Source organism: Eleutherodactylus coqui, chromosome 11 (genome assembly GCF_035609145.1).
Source record: "Eleutherodactylus coqui strain aEleCoq1 chromosome 11, aEleCoq1.hap1, whole genome shotgun sequence".
Lineage (NCBI taxonomy): Eukaryota > Metazoa > Chordata > Amphibia > Anura > Eleutherodactylidae > Eleutherodactylus > Eleutherodactylus coqui.
The window spans coordinates 63,157,234-63,173,898 of NC_089847.1; the positions used below are offsets into that span (position 1 = coordinate 63,157,234).

A 16,665-nucleotide genomic window follows, 5' to 3' on the forward strand; every position below is an offset into this window, starting at 1 on the left:
AAAAAACCAGGAATTTATACTGCATGATGAACACCATAAAAAAGCAGAATAGATGTTCCCGTTCCCATTCCCCCAAAAACAAGCTTACTCACCGGTAATCAGCTTTCCATGGGCCCATGCCAGCACCTATGAGAGAGTCTGCCTTCTTCCAGACAGGAAACAGGAACCTCCCAGATCTCTTTAACCCCTTAATATAGCCTTTTTTTCCCTCCCCGTAACTCCTTTATTTATCCATCGACGTCGCTGAATGAGGGCTTGTTTATTGCGAGTCGAGTTGTATTTTTCGATGGTGCTAGTTAATGTACCGTATAATGTACTGAAAAATGTTAAAAATATTCTAAGTGGAGTAAAATGAAAACATTCCACCATCTTTTGGTGCGTCTTGTTTCTATAATAACTTTATCCTATGAGTCAGTATGATTACTACGATACCAAACTTAGTTTTTTTTTTTTTTGTTTGCTGCACTACTTTTATTTTTTTTTCAAAGACATTTAATTATTTTACATTTTCTGCCACCATCTTATGCCCACATTACCGGTTTTCTTTTTCCGTCTACATAGTTGTACAAAGGCTCATTTTTTGCAGGACATCCTGTAGTTTGCGTTGGTACCATTTTGGAATACATATGACTTTGATTGCTTTTTATTGCATTTTTTTCTTGGAGACAGGGTGAGACTGCACTCCCAGCCGTTCCCCTAAGGCAGTGATGGTGAACCTTTTAGAGACCGAGTGGCCAATTTGCAACCCAACACCGACTTATTTATTGCAAAGTGCCAATGCGGCAATGTAACCGGAAGGGTGGGTTCAGAGGAGTTTGAATGATTAAAAAAAAACGGTTCATGCGCAACTATGCTCTGTAGTGGCGAGCATAGTTGCACATATGGCCATCTGTTTTACCCTTAGGGGTAGTTTTTAGGCAAACGTGGTTTCCCCGCTTATGCTGCTGTAATAATCACGGTCGTATAATGGGACCAAAAAAAACCACTAAAGCCAATGGATTTTAGTGGTTTTGTTTTAACTAGTTCTTTACTTGCCCTTTAATACTATGGCCGAGAAAAGATTAGCCCTGCTCTGTAGTAAACAGAACGTGCGGGGAAGATCGGGCAACACCTATTTTCCCACAGTTTTCTTTTTCAAACTCCTGCGCTGTGGTGCAGTGTATGAATGGCCAGCAAAGGGGAAGAAATGCCCTCATTCAGGCGCAACTGCTCCCCGTGCTGGTGAGCGGAGGTGCACATACGGCCATCTGTTTTCACCCTAAATGGCCTACTCTGGTCTTCAGCTCAGTTGTGTAGGCAGAGATAAAATAGGCTTAGGGCTCACAGCCACTTGCGATTTTTTAACGCTGTGATATCGCTGTGTTTTTTTAACACGATTGTCAATGGGACTTTCTAATGTTAAAAACACATTGCAAGTTGGTGATGTGCTATTTTTGTGCAATGTGTTTTTAACATTAGAAAGTCCCATTGACAATCGTGTTAAAAAAACACAGCGATATCACAGTGTTAAAAAAATCGCAAGTGGGTGTGAGCCCTAAGCCCTAAGCCAAAAATAGCACATCACCAACTTGCAATGTGTTTTTAACATTAGAAAGTCCCATTGACAATCGCTTTAAAAAAACACAGCGATATCGCAGCGTTAAAAAAAACGCAAGTGGGTGTGAGCCTTTATTGAGAGGGGTGAACTTTGCAACAAAGACAGCGATAAAATTGACAGGTCGCGGATTAAATTCCGCAACACGTCAGTTTCGCACATGTTTTTGTCCAGGTTTTTTCCGCAGCTTGTGGGCGAGATTTTCAAAATCTTGTCCACTTTGCCAATACTGCAAATGTTGCAGAATACCACTCCGTGTGAACCCCACTGATATGTTTACAGTTTGCTTATTAACCCCTTCCCGCTATATAACGTATATTAAGGTCATGCAGGTCCAGGGTATGTATGAAGAGAGATCGCGGGGCGACCTCTCTTCATACAGCGTGGGTGAAAGCTGTTTACTACAGCTGACACCCATGGGCAATAGCTGCAATCGGCAGCAACTTTTAAATTCCCGCAAACGATGTTTGGGGGTCCCGTACGCCCACCTCCCGTGTGAGATGGCTTGATAGGCTGCCTGCTGAATTGTAGTATGATGCAGTGCTGCGGCATTACATCATACTGCAGAAGCGATGAAAGCATCGCTAGTTGTGGTCCCCTAGGGGAGGGCTAAAAAAAAAAAGTACAAATAAGAGCAATAGTGTTTTATTAATGTTAAAAAAATATAATCAGAAAAGTTTAAATCACCCCCCTTTTGCCATATCTATAATAAAAAAATCAAAATCATAAAACAAAAACATATATTTGGTATCACCGTGTCAGTAAAAGTCTGATCTATCAAAGTAGCACAATATTTACCCCGCATGGTGAACATAGTCAGAAAAAAAAATAAGGAATGCCAGAAATGCACTTTCAGTCACCCTGTCTTCCAGAAAAAATGCAATAAGAAACAATCAAAAAGTCCTATGTATTCCGAAATGTTATTGCGCGCAGAAGATGGCGGCAGAAAATAAATTTTAAAAATTAGATGTCTGGTATAAGTTTGGTATTGTAGTAATCGTACTCACCCAAAGTATAACGTTAACAGGTCACTTTTGTTGCAGTTTGTGCGCCGTAGAATCAAGATGCACTGAAAGATTTTTTACTCCACTTACAATTTTTTAAGAGTTTTTCAGCACATTATATGGTGCGTTAAATAGCATCATTGAAAAATACAACTCGTTCTGCAAAAAACAACAAGCCCTCATACAGCGGCGGATAAATAAAGGAGGTACGATTTTTTAAGAGGGGAGGAAAAAAACAATGGGGAAAAAAAAAGGGGCCACGTCATTAAGGGGTTAAATGTGACCTTTGAGACGCCTGCACACAGCTGGGTCAGATCCCGCAGCCGAATCCAACCCTGTGCCCGGCCAGTGACCCCCGCGTACCTATCTGGATTCTTCATAATCTGTATTGCGGATGTGTCAGACAGCGTGTATGCGCAGTACAGATTATGCCGCGTTGACACTGCAAAATGGTCTGCAGGATAAACTGCTTCCATTGACTTCAATGGAAGCCGTCCGTGCGTAGTCCTCACAGAATTGCTGCATGCTGCGATTTCTCCTCTGCTAGCATAAAATCGCAATCAATTTCTGCTCATGCACGTGAAACCACGTATTTCCCTAGCATGCTATGGGCGGTATTTGCTGTGGAGTCCGGAGGTGGACGCCCGCTGTGGACTCCGCAATGCTTTGTGCGTTTGGCCAAAATAGAACATGCTGCCATTTTCCATCCGTGAGCGAAAAGTCGCAAACCTCCATCCAGGTTTTCCTTACTGCTGCACTCCAGCTCCGCTCTACCCTGCTCACAGGGCAATCACTTTGAGTGCAGGTTGCCATCGGCTCCACATTTCAACTGCCCGCCTTCTTTCTGACAGGGGAGGAAGCGCTCTGATTTAGGCTGCTGTGCAGAGGGGGGACGAGGAGCTGCTAGATAACAGTGTGTGTCGGCCATCCCCTTCACCTCAGGCTGCCGTCAGTGCTGGATTTGAACTGCCCGCCTATACTTCTGACAGGGGAGGAAGCTCTCCTATTGAGCTGCAGTGCGGAGGAGCGGGTGATACTAGCGAACAGCACGCGTGCCGGCAGAAAGGGCTCGGCGTGCCCTCTCCAGCACGCGTGCCATAGGTTCGCCAACACTGCCCTAAGGGGTTACTTTATGAGCCAGTGCTGAAACCACCCGCAAACTATAGCCCAGCTTGCTGCTAAGCATTGCTATGCTCAGTTAGGTCATGGTCATCTATTAAAATGTACCCACACACTCTGTAGCTGTATTTACAGGGAAACGGGTTGTGCATTTCCACCTATGTTATACCATAATAGGATCTCATGTCCAATATATTCTGCCAACATGGACTTGGGATCTATTTTAGGGCTTATTCACACGAGCGTATATCAGCAGCCGTTTCACGCTACCATCTGAGGCATTGGATTCCAGAGTAGTCCTGGAGCTCTCTTCCTGGCTGGATTACGGCCGCTGCCATAGACTGCTATGGCAGCCAATGACAGCAGCCAGAGAAGGAAGGTGGGAGGGAGTGTAGCAGTGTGACTGCTAAACTCTCTCCCCCTTCTCTCCTCCCTCCAGCTGTCTGCAGTGTGAGGGCATGGAGCTAAGCTTAGTTCCGCCCCCTCCCATTGCAAACAGCCGGCGAGGGGGGAGGGAAGGGGAGAGTTTTAGCAGAGCTAAGCTGTCTCCACCCCGCTGGACAGCATATTCGTGGAGCCCGTGCATCACATGGTAGCGTATATCGGCTAAGCCCTTAATAGGCCCTGAGATGTGTGCCTGTCTGGTTCTGCCGTCTTACATTATATTTGACTGCATTGACTAGACAAAAGGTGGTGGGGATATACACTGTTTGTTTTGGAGCAAATTTTAAAAGATTCAAATAAGTTATATTTTAGGTATCAAATCAGTGAAAGTGCTATAGAATCTTTTGATTCCTCTGCCCCAGTGATTTTTTGTTGTTGTTTCCCTTAGGCTCATGACAGCGCCCATAAGAGATTAACCCCTTATGCCTCATTTACATGGGCTCTTCCTCCATTCACTGTAAACAAACAGTTATTAAAAGTGAATGGCTCGATCAGTTTTCTGCATGCAGAGGGTTGGAACAGTTATCAAATTTTTTCTCAAATTTCTAGAACCATAACTTTTTAATTTTTCAGTTAACATAGCTAAATCAGGGCTTGTTTTCTTGCAGGACTAGTATGTTTTAATGCCATCATTTTTTTATAATTTTTTGGTGGGGTGGGGGGAGGAATTAGGTAAAAAATTCTGCCATTTGTTTTTTTGGATTTCATTTTTACCGCATTCAGTGTGCAAAATAAATACAGCGATAACATTCTGTGGGTCAGCATGATTCCAGCAATACCAAGTTTATACAGTTTTTTTAGGTTTTGCTATTTTCGTACATAAACACTTAATGTACACTGCCATATGCGACCCGCGCAGACCATCACGCCAGCAGAGGGCAGTGTGCCGCTCCACAGAAAAGGCAGGATTGAGGCGCTCACCCTGAGGTCTCCAGACATGAACACTGTCATCTGTGCCCAAAATAAACCTGGATTCATCACTGAAGACAACCTGGTTCCACCCCTCCAGCCAAGCAACTGGATATGGTTCTGACAGACACAGGAGTCGGTTACAATGGGTCGGTTACCAGTCTCTGGATGGTGGACAAAGAGGCAGGGGGAACGGCTCATGCTTGTCAGATGATCCTCTCCCTGTGGTCTGTTGAGGGCACCCCAGGCCTGGTCACCTTGTGTGCGTGCCCTCACACATCTACTGGTCCCCATACCTCCCAACAGTCTGGTTGGAACGGCCCAGGTGACAGGCAATTCATTGATACGATAATCCAGCTTCTTGCACTCCAATAATGTGCCCCTCTCAAAACTGTTTGCTGGGCGAAATCTTTGATTGTGGTCAAGAAGTTCTACACAAGCGGAAAAGAGGTTGACTTCTGAGAGCCTTTTTATAGTCCAATGGAGGAACCACTTTTAGTGCCTCGGGTGGCAAGACAGTTAATTTAATAATGCCACAACTATAATCAGCTGCATATCTGCCTGACACATATAGTTGGTCCAGAAAGTCTTCAGATCCTTTCACTTTTTACGTTATGTCTTGTACATCGTTAAGCCGTGGTTAGATCAGCGTGTTTTTTTGCGCACCTATGTGTGCAAAAGAAACACGGCTCCACGGATGTGCAAAATTCGAGTCAATGGGTGCATTGGCACTCGCATGTCCCATCTTCTGCAGGTGCAAGTATTTTGCGCCTCTAAAAAAAAAAAAACAGACATGTGAAAACTTCATAGGACACCAATTGCTCTAATAAACACGCATAGGAGCGAAAAAGAATGCATTCGTCTGACCGATGCCTTATAAGTATTCAGACCCTTTGGTTTGACACTTGAAATTTGGCTCTGGGGAAGTCCCATTTCTCTTGATCATCTTCAGGATGTTTCTAAACCTTGATTTTTAGAATTATGTCCAGACACCCTCATCTGTAAAAAATCTCACAGCTCACAATACATATAATAGCCAAAAGCAAGCCATGAAGAGAGGAAAGAAAAACTGCATGTAGACTCCAAAAAGAGGATTATATGGAGGCACAGGTCTAGAAGGCTACAAAAACGTTTCTGCTGCACTGAAAGTTCCCAAGAGCTTATATATATTCTTAACCCCTTTAGGACCAAGCACTGTAAATTTACGGTGCCTTGTCCTGGGCTTAAAGCCTAGCCGTATGTAAAATTACGGCAGCGCTTTAAGCCTCCTTCCTCTGCAATCAGAGGAAGGACGGGTTATCAGCTGTCACTAACAGGAGGAATCTTTCACCCTTTCTGCCTTTTCCTTCCCCAAGTACACAGTGCTCAATGAGCGCTGTGTACTCAAAAGCGAAAGTAAAAGTGTAACTTTCACTACGGGAGCCGGAGGGTCATGTGACTGCCGGATTCTCTGCTATGGCAGAGCTGCAGGGTCGTACTAGACCCTGACCAACTCTCCTAGTGACTAATATCACTGCAGGGGTTGTTTCCCACTGTAACTGGGGCTCCTATGGATGCCCCAGCTACAGTGAGAAAGTGTCAAATAAAAAAACGACATGGGAACGTCCCCCAGAGGTCTTATAGGACGTCATGGGTGACATAGATAGTAAAAACATAAGTAAAACAAAAGTTACAGAATAAAACTAAATACATAAGAAAGAAAATAACCCAAAACAGACGCCAACCAAAAACATTGTTATAAGCGCCCTGTAAACCAGAACCATACACATTACATATCAAAATGTTCAAAACAAAATGAGGAACCCATTCCCATGTTTTTAGTGTAAATATACAAATTAAAAAAAAAACAAAAAACGAACAAACTAGAAATGTTAGGCCGCCTGCAGACAAGCGGGTCGGATCCGGCGGCGAGAATTCTCGCCGCGGGACCCGACCCGAGAGCCTGCAGGGACGAGCGCGTACTCACCCGCGCCTGGCGGCCCCGGCTCTTTCATGTGCTGGCTGCCGGGCAGCCGGCGCATGCGCAGACCGGAGCCGGCGGCCGGGTGAGTGACGTTTCTGTGCGGGGCTCATAGGACATGCCGCGTCGTTTGCCGCGCGAGATTTCGCGCGGCCAAACCGTGGCTGTCTGCATAGGAGTGCGTATTGTAATGCACTCCTATGCAGGCTTTCAGTGGTGGAAATCCCGTGGGAAATCCCGCTGCGGGATTTCCGCCCGTGTGCAGGCGGCCTTAAAAAAAAAAAAAATAAAACATTTTAGCCCTTTACCCCCAATTTAAAAAAAAAAGGGGGGGGGGGGGGGGGGGGGAAGTAATCAGTGAAAATAATTAAAAAAATAGCCCTGTGTATCACGGGAAAAATTTTTTTTTTATAATTTTGTTAACTAAAAGGAAAGCAATCTGGGAGTAAAACCACATGGGTAAAATCCCTAAAAAGGGCCTGGTCCTTAAGGGGTTAAATAGAAGTTTGGTTGGCCAGCTATAGGAAGAGTCCAAGTAATTGGGGGGAGAAGGGCCTTGGTAAGATAGGTGACCAAGAACCCAATGGTCAACCCTGGTAGAGTTCAAAAGATCCTGTGTGCAGATGGAAGAAACTTCCAGAGGCTCAATCATCACTGCAGAACTCCACCAATCTGGAGAATATGGTAGCGTGGCCAGAAAGAAGCTTCTCCAACACACACATGGAAGTCCATCTGAAGTTTGCCAAAAAGCATCTAAAGGACTAACTGGTCTGATGAGACAGACAGTGACAGAAGATTAGAACTGACTAATCACAGAACTCCAAATGGGTACCATTCTGATTGACACAGTAAGGTGTCAGGGGACCAACCAACCACAGACTTGGGACCATGTTTATGCACGTCCATAATTGATAGGTACATCAGGGGACCGGAACTAGCACCTGCTTATGGGGGATTTATCAGTCACTAAAGGCTTAATATCAACACAGTATTTACATGACTCCCAAAGTACTTAAACATTAAGTTATACAATAAAAAGGGACCAGAGTAATGACACTACTTAGAAGAAGCAGTCCATTATTATTCTACCAGTAAAAAGCTAGAGGATGCGAGATAAAAGCTAATTGGTTCCATATACATAGTGGGGCGGCATCCAGTTACTGAATGTTGTATGAGCACGGATTGTGTACATTCCATGGTGAGCAGGTGATAAGTGTATTGGCCAGCTCCGATCACAACCTACAAGAGGCTCACAATACATGTCATATGAATACCCTTGTGTAGGACAGTAGACCATACAGGAACATGCTGGGTTTGTCCACACATCCTGTTTCAGGCACATACGGGTATAGAGACCATACATGCAGCACTTCATATCCCATGATTACATCTGTGCGATTTTAGAAGGCAGTACATGGAGTTTTATTACAAGCAGTTTATTTATTGAAAACAAAATCCACCGGTAAAGATGGAAAAATGATCAAAATTACAAAAACATTTATAAAAATAAAAGTCACTGATTTGGGGTAAACATCCTTTTTAAAACGACGTGTCTAGTTTTGGTTTGTGCTGAGCACAAGTCTTCTTACATATTGCATTTGCCCCACTGTCCCTTTTTGGTAGTGAAAAGCGCTTCGAAAAAGGGATTTATTTTACATAATATATAAAAGAAGCGATTCCTACCAATGTTCGGTTTGGTCAGAGAAAGAGGCTACAGTAAAGTTTGTTTTAGAGCTCGTACAGCCGTCTTTGGCAGCAGATGGCAAATCAGCCATAGCTCAGACAGATGGAGTCTTTGGTTGGTGAAACGGTTGAATAAGTTGAGGTCGTTTGACTCGAGGTTTCCGTCTCTTTGGCTTGCTCTTGGCCTTGTTAATTTGTACCACAAAGAAAGCCAGAACTACCATAGCGCCAAGAAATGCAAAGACTGGAATGGTCTGGCCCACGTCCTGGTTATACCGTCCAGGCATAATGCCTGTAAGGAGAGAAAAACAGCAAATGATGAGAAAACTAGTCCCACAGATGCATTTCGCATCTGCAGCCCCTTTGCATAACCCCCCTAATGGCAGTGGGAGATGTTAAAGGTGTTTTAACACCTCCTTTTATCAGGAGGGTCCCTTAAAAAGAAGTTGATTTCTTACAGCAGAATATTCTGAGATCATTAATTTGCAGGGGATCATCCTGGAAGACCACCACAGGGAGAACGAAGCATTACACACTGCCCATAGGCATCTGTGGGTTGCCCATAATACACCACCATGCTTCCTGCAGAGCAAAACTGCCAGAGACATGTCAAGCTGCTCTTTCTTCGCCTATTTGATGTTAAGCTTTAGACTCCTGGTTACCTTTATGCAATTTTGCATCAAGATGTTAGGGGACGGGCAGAATGTGACAGAGGTCTCTCAGAAAATATGGGAAATTTTATAATTCAGGTTTTAGTTACATATGATAAAAGGAGTTAAATCTTAGACATAAGACGCTACCAAGTAACTGAAAAGCACACTTCACCACTAATGCAAAATAATGCACAACCATCAAAGTGTTTTATTCAGTTAGCGGTGATGTAACCTTATAAAGGAGCACTAAATACACAATATCCCACTAATGCACACTTAATATTCACCATCATTTTTGATCACAATGCGATTAAAACTGAAGAGATATAAAATAAAGGAAAAAGATCTTCTGTGGGTCCCATGAGCTCAGCCCAGCTAAAGTAACTGGCAGCAGCAGGAGCCTCTCCCACTACAGTAAAACACAAAGATTAAACTCCTCCCCTTTGTCAAGGCCCACCTGCTCAGTTCACCAGTAAACAACAAAACTGATCAACAGGAAATTACGCTCCGTTCTCTACAGGACTTGTTTCAGGAACAAAGAAAATCCTGCAGATTGACAAGCAGTCTGTTGGTAAGCTTGTCTCCTTTACTCACATCTGGCTTTAGCGTCCCTATATCATCTATACTTGTATACAAAGCAATATATATATACTAACCTCCAGGTATATCCCAGGCTCCACTTTCACCGGGTGATAAGGGTCTCACTTGTGGCCGACTTTGACGGACGTTGGGTAAAGCCACTTTATCCAGGTCTATAGATAGCAGTTTCTGGTGCTTCCACAGGTTACTGAACGAGAAGATTACATCTCTGAAGACTATGTCTCAAGAAGTACATTTTTCTTAAACATATAGGTTATGATTTGTGCTAAAATCTGGACCTCAAACTGCCACTTAAAATGTTTATGTTGCATCTCATCTGAAGGAGATCAAAATCAAGGAGAGCGCCGAGCACTTTTCAAAAGGGATCAAAATGATATACTGTAATAACTCACCTGGTGCCAGACATGTCACCCTAAGGTGATCATGTCAGCACCCCATATCCTGGTAGGCTTATAGCGGTTACTTTATCCACACACCGACAAATAGATAATCCAGAGCACTGGAGAGCTGCAAGTCATAAAAGTACTCCGTCCCTCATAAGAGGTCGAATAATACAAATAAACTGTATAACAAGAAAAAGACTATAGACTTGCGCTGCTTTACTTGTAGGAGACTGATTAATAAATCTCAAAAAATCAGTCTCAAATTTGAGAGAAAGAAGTTTATTTATACAATAAAAGAGGGCAAAGCCTCATAGAGTAACAAATACTTGCTAAAACTCAAATTTGAGACTGATTTTTTGAGATTAATCCGTCTCCTACAAGTAAAGCAGCGCAAGTCTTTTTCTTGTTATACAGTTTATCTCATCTGAATACAACCTATAGCTTCTATATATTTAAACCCCTTACTGACGAAGCTCATTTGCACCTTAGTGACAAAAGCCAAATTTTAGAAAACTGCCCCTTTGTAATTCCGTAAAGGTTTTGCATATCCGAGTGGTTCTGACATTGTTTTTTCGCCGCATATTGTACTTCAATTAGGTGGTACAGATAGACCAATAGAACTTGTGTATATTTATTAAAAGTGCCACAATTGGGATAATTTAGCAAAAATAGTCTCACATTTTCAACTGCAAATATTTTAAATATGTGCAAACGTACTGTACACATTTTTGATAAGATATGGGCACACATTTGAAAAACTATTTTTAACTATTTAGGAGACGTACAAAATTTAACATTAGTTATCAACATTTTGAGGAATATTTTGTTTTCCTACACCAAGCCAAGATTGCAAAGGCTCATAGACGTCAGAATGATAGATACCCCCACAAATGACCCCATTTTAAAAACACCCCTTAACTCTTTCCAACCCACTGTCTGACGTCTAAAGACATTCTGATTGAAGGCTGTACAGCTCCGATGTCGGAAGACGTCCGGCAGGGTATTCTTACTGTCTATTACTGGCCGCTCTGTTGTCAGGGGCCTCTTCAGCATGTCCCATACCACAGTACTGGCTCTAGCCAGCAGATGGCGCTATTGTATAAATGGCAGAAAGAAAACCCCAGATTCCAAAATTGGATTGCAAAGGGTTAATATATTCACTGAGGGGTGTCATGAGTATTTTGACCCCACAGTTTTTCAGGAGTTAATGCAATTTAGGATAACAAGTTTCATATATTTTTGCAAATCTGTCATTTTAAAAAGACAGTTTTATTCTTCTATAATGCACATGAAAATGAAGATTTGCACCCAAAAATGGATCCCCCTGTTTGTACTGGATTCAGAAACTTACCCATTGTGGCCCTAATCTTATGTCTGTATACACAACAGGGCCCAAACGAAAGGAGCTTTACACTTCACAGTTTTCCAATGGACTTAAAAACTGTTGATCACATGACTGGGGACCACTGCTCTAGGCTACCTTTAGTAACAAGTAGAATCAAACAAAAATGCAGCAAAAAAAAGGGGTCTCGGCGCTCAAAAGGGAAGTCCTAGTGTACTCCTCCGAATAGACAATGGTCTTTATTCCAAAATAAAACAGTACGACACGTTTCGTCACAAGAACCGCGACTTCCTCAAGTTACCTTAGTAAGTAGATTTTAAATTTTCTGAGTCCTCCTCAGTTTCCGCGCTTATGTCTGCGGTTTTGCCGACGGGCGCACGCACCGAAGTTGGGGAAAGGTCCCCGCCAGGGGCCATTGCTGGAGCACTTAGGTAATTAATTTCACCTATCCTCACAAGTCGGATTCATGACAAGAGGTGAAATTAAATGTTTATTTTTTTTTTTACTTTTAAAGTGATCGCTGTTAGCTATTGGATAGCGGCGATCACATGACCAGGGACTGTATACCGCGCCCCCCCCCATGAAATCTCCTAGCTACTTTTGGTAGCTAGGAGCAGGGAGATTTTAAATTACCCTGGAAATCCGCAGCTTTTGCACATTCATCCGCCATTCTAGCGACAGGCACGTGTGCAGAACCCAGGGTAAGGTCCACAAATAAATCTGGGGGCCTTATGTACGTAATTTCATCTCCTCTCACGGATATGATCTGTGAGGGGAGATGAAACGAACTTTTTAAACTTGTTTTTACTTCTTACACTTTTTTCTTTTTTACTTTAAATGATCACCGCTAACCATTGGATAACGGCAGCCATGTTACCAGTAACCTCATACAGCGGTCTCTGGTGCTATCTCTCTGCTCTCGGCAACACATGGTAGCCAGGAGCCAGATAGATTTTAAATTTCCCGGGCAACGAGCCCTTCTGAGCACGCAACAGACGTTTACATCTGTTCACGCATGCACAGAAGTGGGCACCATGTCCTGGAAGGGCCAGAACATCACAGAAGACAGGGGTGAGTACTTTCAGCTCCCCTCATGGATCCGATCCATGAGGAAAGCTCAAACTTTAACTTGATTTAACTTTAAAACTTCTATACAATCGCCGTCATGCGGTAGGTAGCGGCGATCGCATGACTGGGGGTTGTTCCCCGCAGCCCCCCCTTCCCCCATACACAGGCCCCGTGGCTTTAATACTCAGGGCGAGCGTGTTTTTATGGCCCTGAGGATTAAAGCCCACTTAGCCAGGATGCAAAAAGGCAATGGGGCGGTCACTAAGGGGTTAACACCGTGTGAGATCGTTTAGAACTGCACTCAGTTCTGACAGTTGTTACTAAAAACAGCCGATAAGATTGCTGCCAGAAACAAAAAGTATAATTTAGCCCCTATAATAAAATAATTAGCTTTTCCTTACACATGATTACTGTTGAGTGTGTGGTATAAAAGACAGCCCTTGAAATTCAAAGTCATCATAACACAAGCCAATATCCATCTATACCAAGAAGCAGTTGAACACAAATTCTATGAACTTGTATCTTTTGTTTACTATCCTCCAACTTACAGTGCAGACAAGAGGAAGCCAACATACCACACTAGTGCAACTACAATTTAGATGCTACTACAGGTTGTCGAGTTACTACGTTTCATCTTTCTAACCAAGTAAAACTAATGTGTCCATGGATTACACACCTAGGAGCAGTTTCGTTGAGGGGCAGTGGTTTGGCCCAAGATAGATGAGGACAAGCTGGCAATGGTCGAGGCTTGGGATCTCCCAAATGAGCTTCTAACACTTTAGAATAGCGATGAAGATGGTTTCCTGGAAAGAGAACAAAGTTTTCAAGTGAATTACTGTAGTGCAAATCATAACTTCTATTCAGATCACTGCAGGCTTCAGAACTGAGATTTTTAAGCATCCCCAGAACTTGCTCTTGTAATCTGCGTTTTGTTAAGTGCCATTACATATAGGCAGTGCAAGAAGTTATTTTCTGACAAGTTGATAGAGGTTCATCTGACAATTTCAAATAGTAAACTTCAAAAACCCGAATGCAATTCGGGGTTAAAAGGGCCACTCCAGTGAAAACACATTTTTCCAAGCCAATCAGGAGGCTGGAATCGGCACACGTGATGGGGCGGAGCTACGCGATGACGCGTAGAAGGGGGCGGAGCCAGAACGCCGCTGCTGCCGAACCGAGCCGAAGGCAGAAGACCCTTCTGCGCAACGCGTCTAATCGGGCGATTAGACGCTGAAGTTAGACGGAGCCATGGAGACGGGGACGTCAGCGCAGGGAAGGTAAGTGAATAACTTCTGTATGGCTCATATTTAATGCACGATGTATATTACAAAGTGCATTAATATGGCCATACAGAAGTGTATAACCCCACTTGCTTTTGCGAGACAACCCCTTTAAGCCCAAAATAGGCCATGTCCTTAAGGGGTTAAAGAAAGTTGTATTTAACGTCTTGATCAGGAAACCTTCTAAATGTGAAATAGTTACCTTCCATTCTCTCTGGCGGTTGGCTCCCTTCACCTGTTGGAGGCTTCTGTCTGTTCTCAGAGTGACTGATGCTTGCTGGTAACACTCCATAGGAAGTGTATTGGAGTAACGAGTCAAGAAGCCAAAAGCAATCTGCAGATTTTAAAAGAAAAAAAGTTCTTTCCATGTTGTATCATCAACATTTAATAGGTCTTGTAGAGCGAGAACACGAAGGGATGGGTCAGAAGCATCTTAAATGCCTCTGCTGTCTCCTGTTAGGAGATCCTTCTTGGCATTCAGATAGTTCATATTCATAGTGTGATAGTTGTTAGATTTGTCCCCCTTTTCAGGGTTACTTGATGCCCAGACAGCGTGAGTTACTGCACATTAGTTTGCCATGTTTTCTTCTTTCGGCTCCCAACCTTTGGGACTAATCAATATGGATTCTTGTGCATACATGACTGGTATATTAATTTTGCTCCAGAAGATTTTACTTTTTCACATATCTAGCTGCCCGGACACTATTTAAAAGTGACTCATTAAATGTAGCTAGGGTTTATATTTTTGGGGTAGGGCTTTTTTTTCAAGCACTCTCAAAAATCATGCTAGGGCTCATTTTCTGGGTAGGTCTTATTTTTAGGGAAACCGTATTTGTTAAAAAAAAAAAAAAATAGGGATTTTTATAGGAGACAGAGACAGAATGGAGGAAAAGGACAGTTGCAATCTTTTCCCCCTCACTACACCTCCATGTTTTCAATGCAAAAAAAATATAGAGTACAAAAAATTAACTCATGTTCCTTATTTGCCAATACAATTGTAACTTTACAAGACAATGTGCTGCACTGTTTTTTATCCAAGCTGTCCCCAAGTACTGCTGGTTTAATGATACCTTTCTGGCGGTGACTGTCATCTAAGCAGTTCGAGTCTCCATACAGCACAATTCTGCCCCCTCCTTCAGTTTGTGTCTGGAAGAGCCCTAGCACAGGGACATTTTCAACCACAGAAGTTTCTTGTTTCAACACTTCAAGTCCTGTACAGAAAAGAAGCAAAATGAGTAATGGAAGAAAGACAAATAAACCTATTGTGTGACAAAAGCTAAAAAGGTCTATAATATAGATGGAGTGGGGAACAAGGTTTAGAACAGGACCTGCCACCATTCCAGCGTCTGGTCTTTTAAATGGACTTCCCCGTCAAATAGTTTTGGTGCACATGACCAAACTGACATCTGGGTGTTACCATTCCCCTTACCGAAGGGATGTGTCCTTACATAGTCTGATACTGCACACCCAGTGCTGGCCTAATAGGTACACACCATTCTGACGAGGAGAATGGCAAGACCGAGCTGTCAATTCATGAATTTCTAAAAGAGGAACAGTAGAACAGCAAATACAGTATTCCTAGTAAAAATGTATTCTTCATGAAATGATACTACTACAAGCATTTACTAACAGATGGCAGAAATGACCGGTCCTCTGAACTGAATGTGCAATGCAGCACCACCTAAAAGGAGACATTTTTAAAAATTAACGCGAGGATTTGGCATTTCCAGAAGTGCAGAGACCCCACTGTACCTGCCTTCCAAGCCCATGGCAGTTTGTGAAAATTGACAGTAGTGCAAATCTCTTGACGGGTAAGATTTAAAGAGCACCCTGTCACCAGCTTCTAACCACACAAAATACTACTGCCAAGCTGCAGTTGCTTCAAGTACAATTACTATTATTTTTTCTCTTCTTTGGGGTATAAAGCCACAGTTAACTCAAGTAATACTAAGGCCTCATGTCCACGGGGAAAATCAGGCCCGCTATGGATTCTACATGGAGAATCTGCAGTGGGTCCCTCCTGCCCCGCGGACATGAGGCATAAAAATAAGAATTAACTCACTTCTCGCCCGCTCCGGATCTTCCCTTCGCCGCGGCCAGATCTTTTTTCAGCCCGGCAGATGTGCAGGGCACGTCAATTGCGTGCCCCGCGCATGCGCCGGCCCAAAGAAAAAAAGACCCGACCGCGACGGAGAGAAGATGAAGCCGCGGCGAAGGGAAGATCCGGAGCAGGTGAGTAAATTCCGATTTTGGTCTTCCGCGGATCCGGACAGCTTCCATAGGCTTCAATAGGCTTCAATAGAAGCCCGCGGGAGACCTGCACGAAAATGGAACATGGTCCAGATTTTTTCATGCTCCATTTAAAAAAAAAAAAAAAAAAAAAAAAATCACTTTTATTGACCATCCGCGTGTATTTATCTACCCGCAGGTGGTCAATGCATCCCTATGGGGTGCGGATCCGCGGGCAGGAGAAGAGTTAAAATCCGCTGCGGATTTTAATTCTTCTTTTGCCCGCGGACATGAGGCCTTAGGTAAAACTTTTTCCAACTAGAATGTAAGTTACTAGGACTGTCAGTAGGGCAGATTTCTACTCTGCAACCCTGCCTCCTGCCCGATTGACACGTGA

The 16,665-nt window shown here is 43.3% G+C and overlaps 1 protein-coding gene across 4 annotated transcripts in view; it reads right to left on the reverse strand.

Moving 5' to 3' along the window:
* Nucleotides 1–8,445: 8,445 nt before the first annotated feature.
* MBTPS1 (membrane bound transcription factor peptidase, site 1) overlaps nucleotides 8,446–16,665 on the reverse strand; it is a 54,377-nt gene continuing 46,157 nt past the window's right edge. For all 4 annotated transcript variants that reach the window (XM_066582233.1, XM_066582232.1, XM_066582230.1 and 1 more), the window contains 5 exons: nucleotides 15,110–15,250; nucleotides 14,242–14,373; nucleotides 13,436–13,562; nucleotides 10,023–10,153; nucleotides 8,446–9,005 (listed from right to left, as the gene is read on the reverse strand). In XM_066582233.1, coding sequence (XP_066438330.1) covers nucleotides 8,809–9,005; nucleotides 10,023–10,153; nucleotides 13,436–13,562; nucleotides 14,242–14,373; nucleotides 15,110–15,250 — 728 coding nt within the window. In that variant the 3' untranslated portion in view covers nucleotides 8,446–8,808. The remainder of the gene's footprint in view (nucleotides 9,006–10,022; nucleotides 10,154–13,435; nucleotides 13,563–14,241; nucleotides 14,374–15,109; nucleotides 15,251–16,665) is intronic.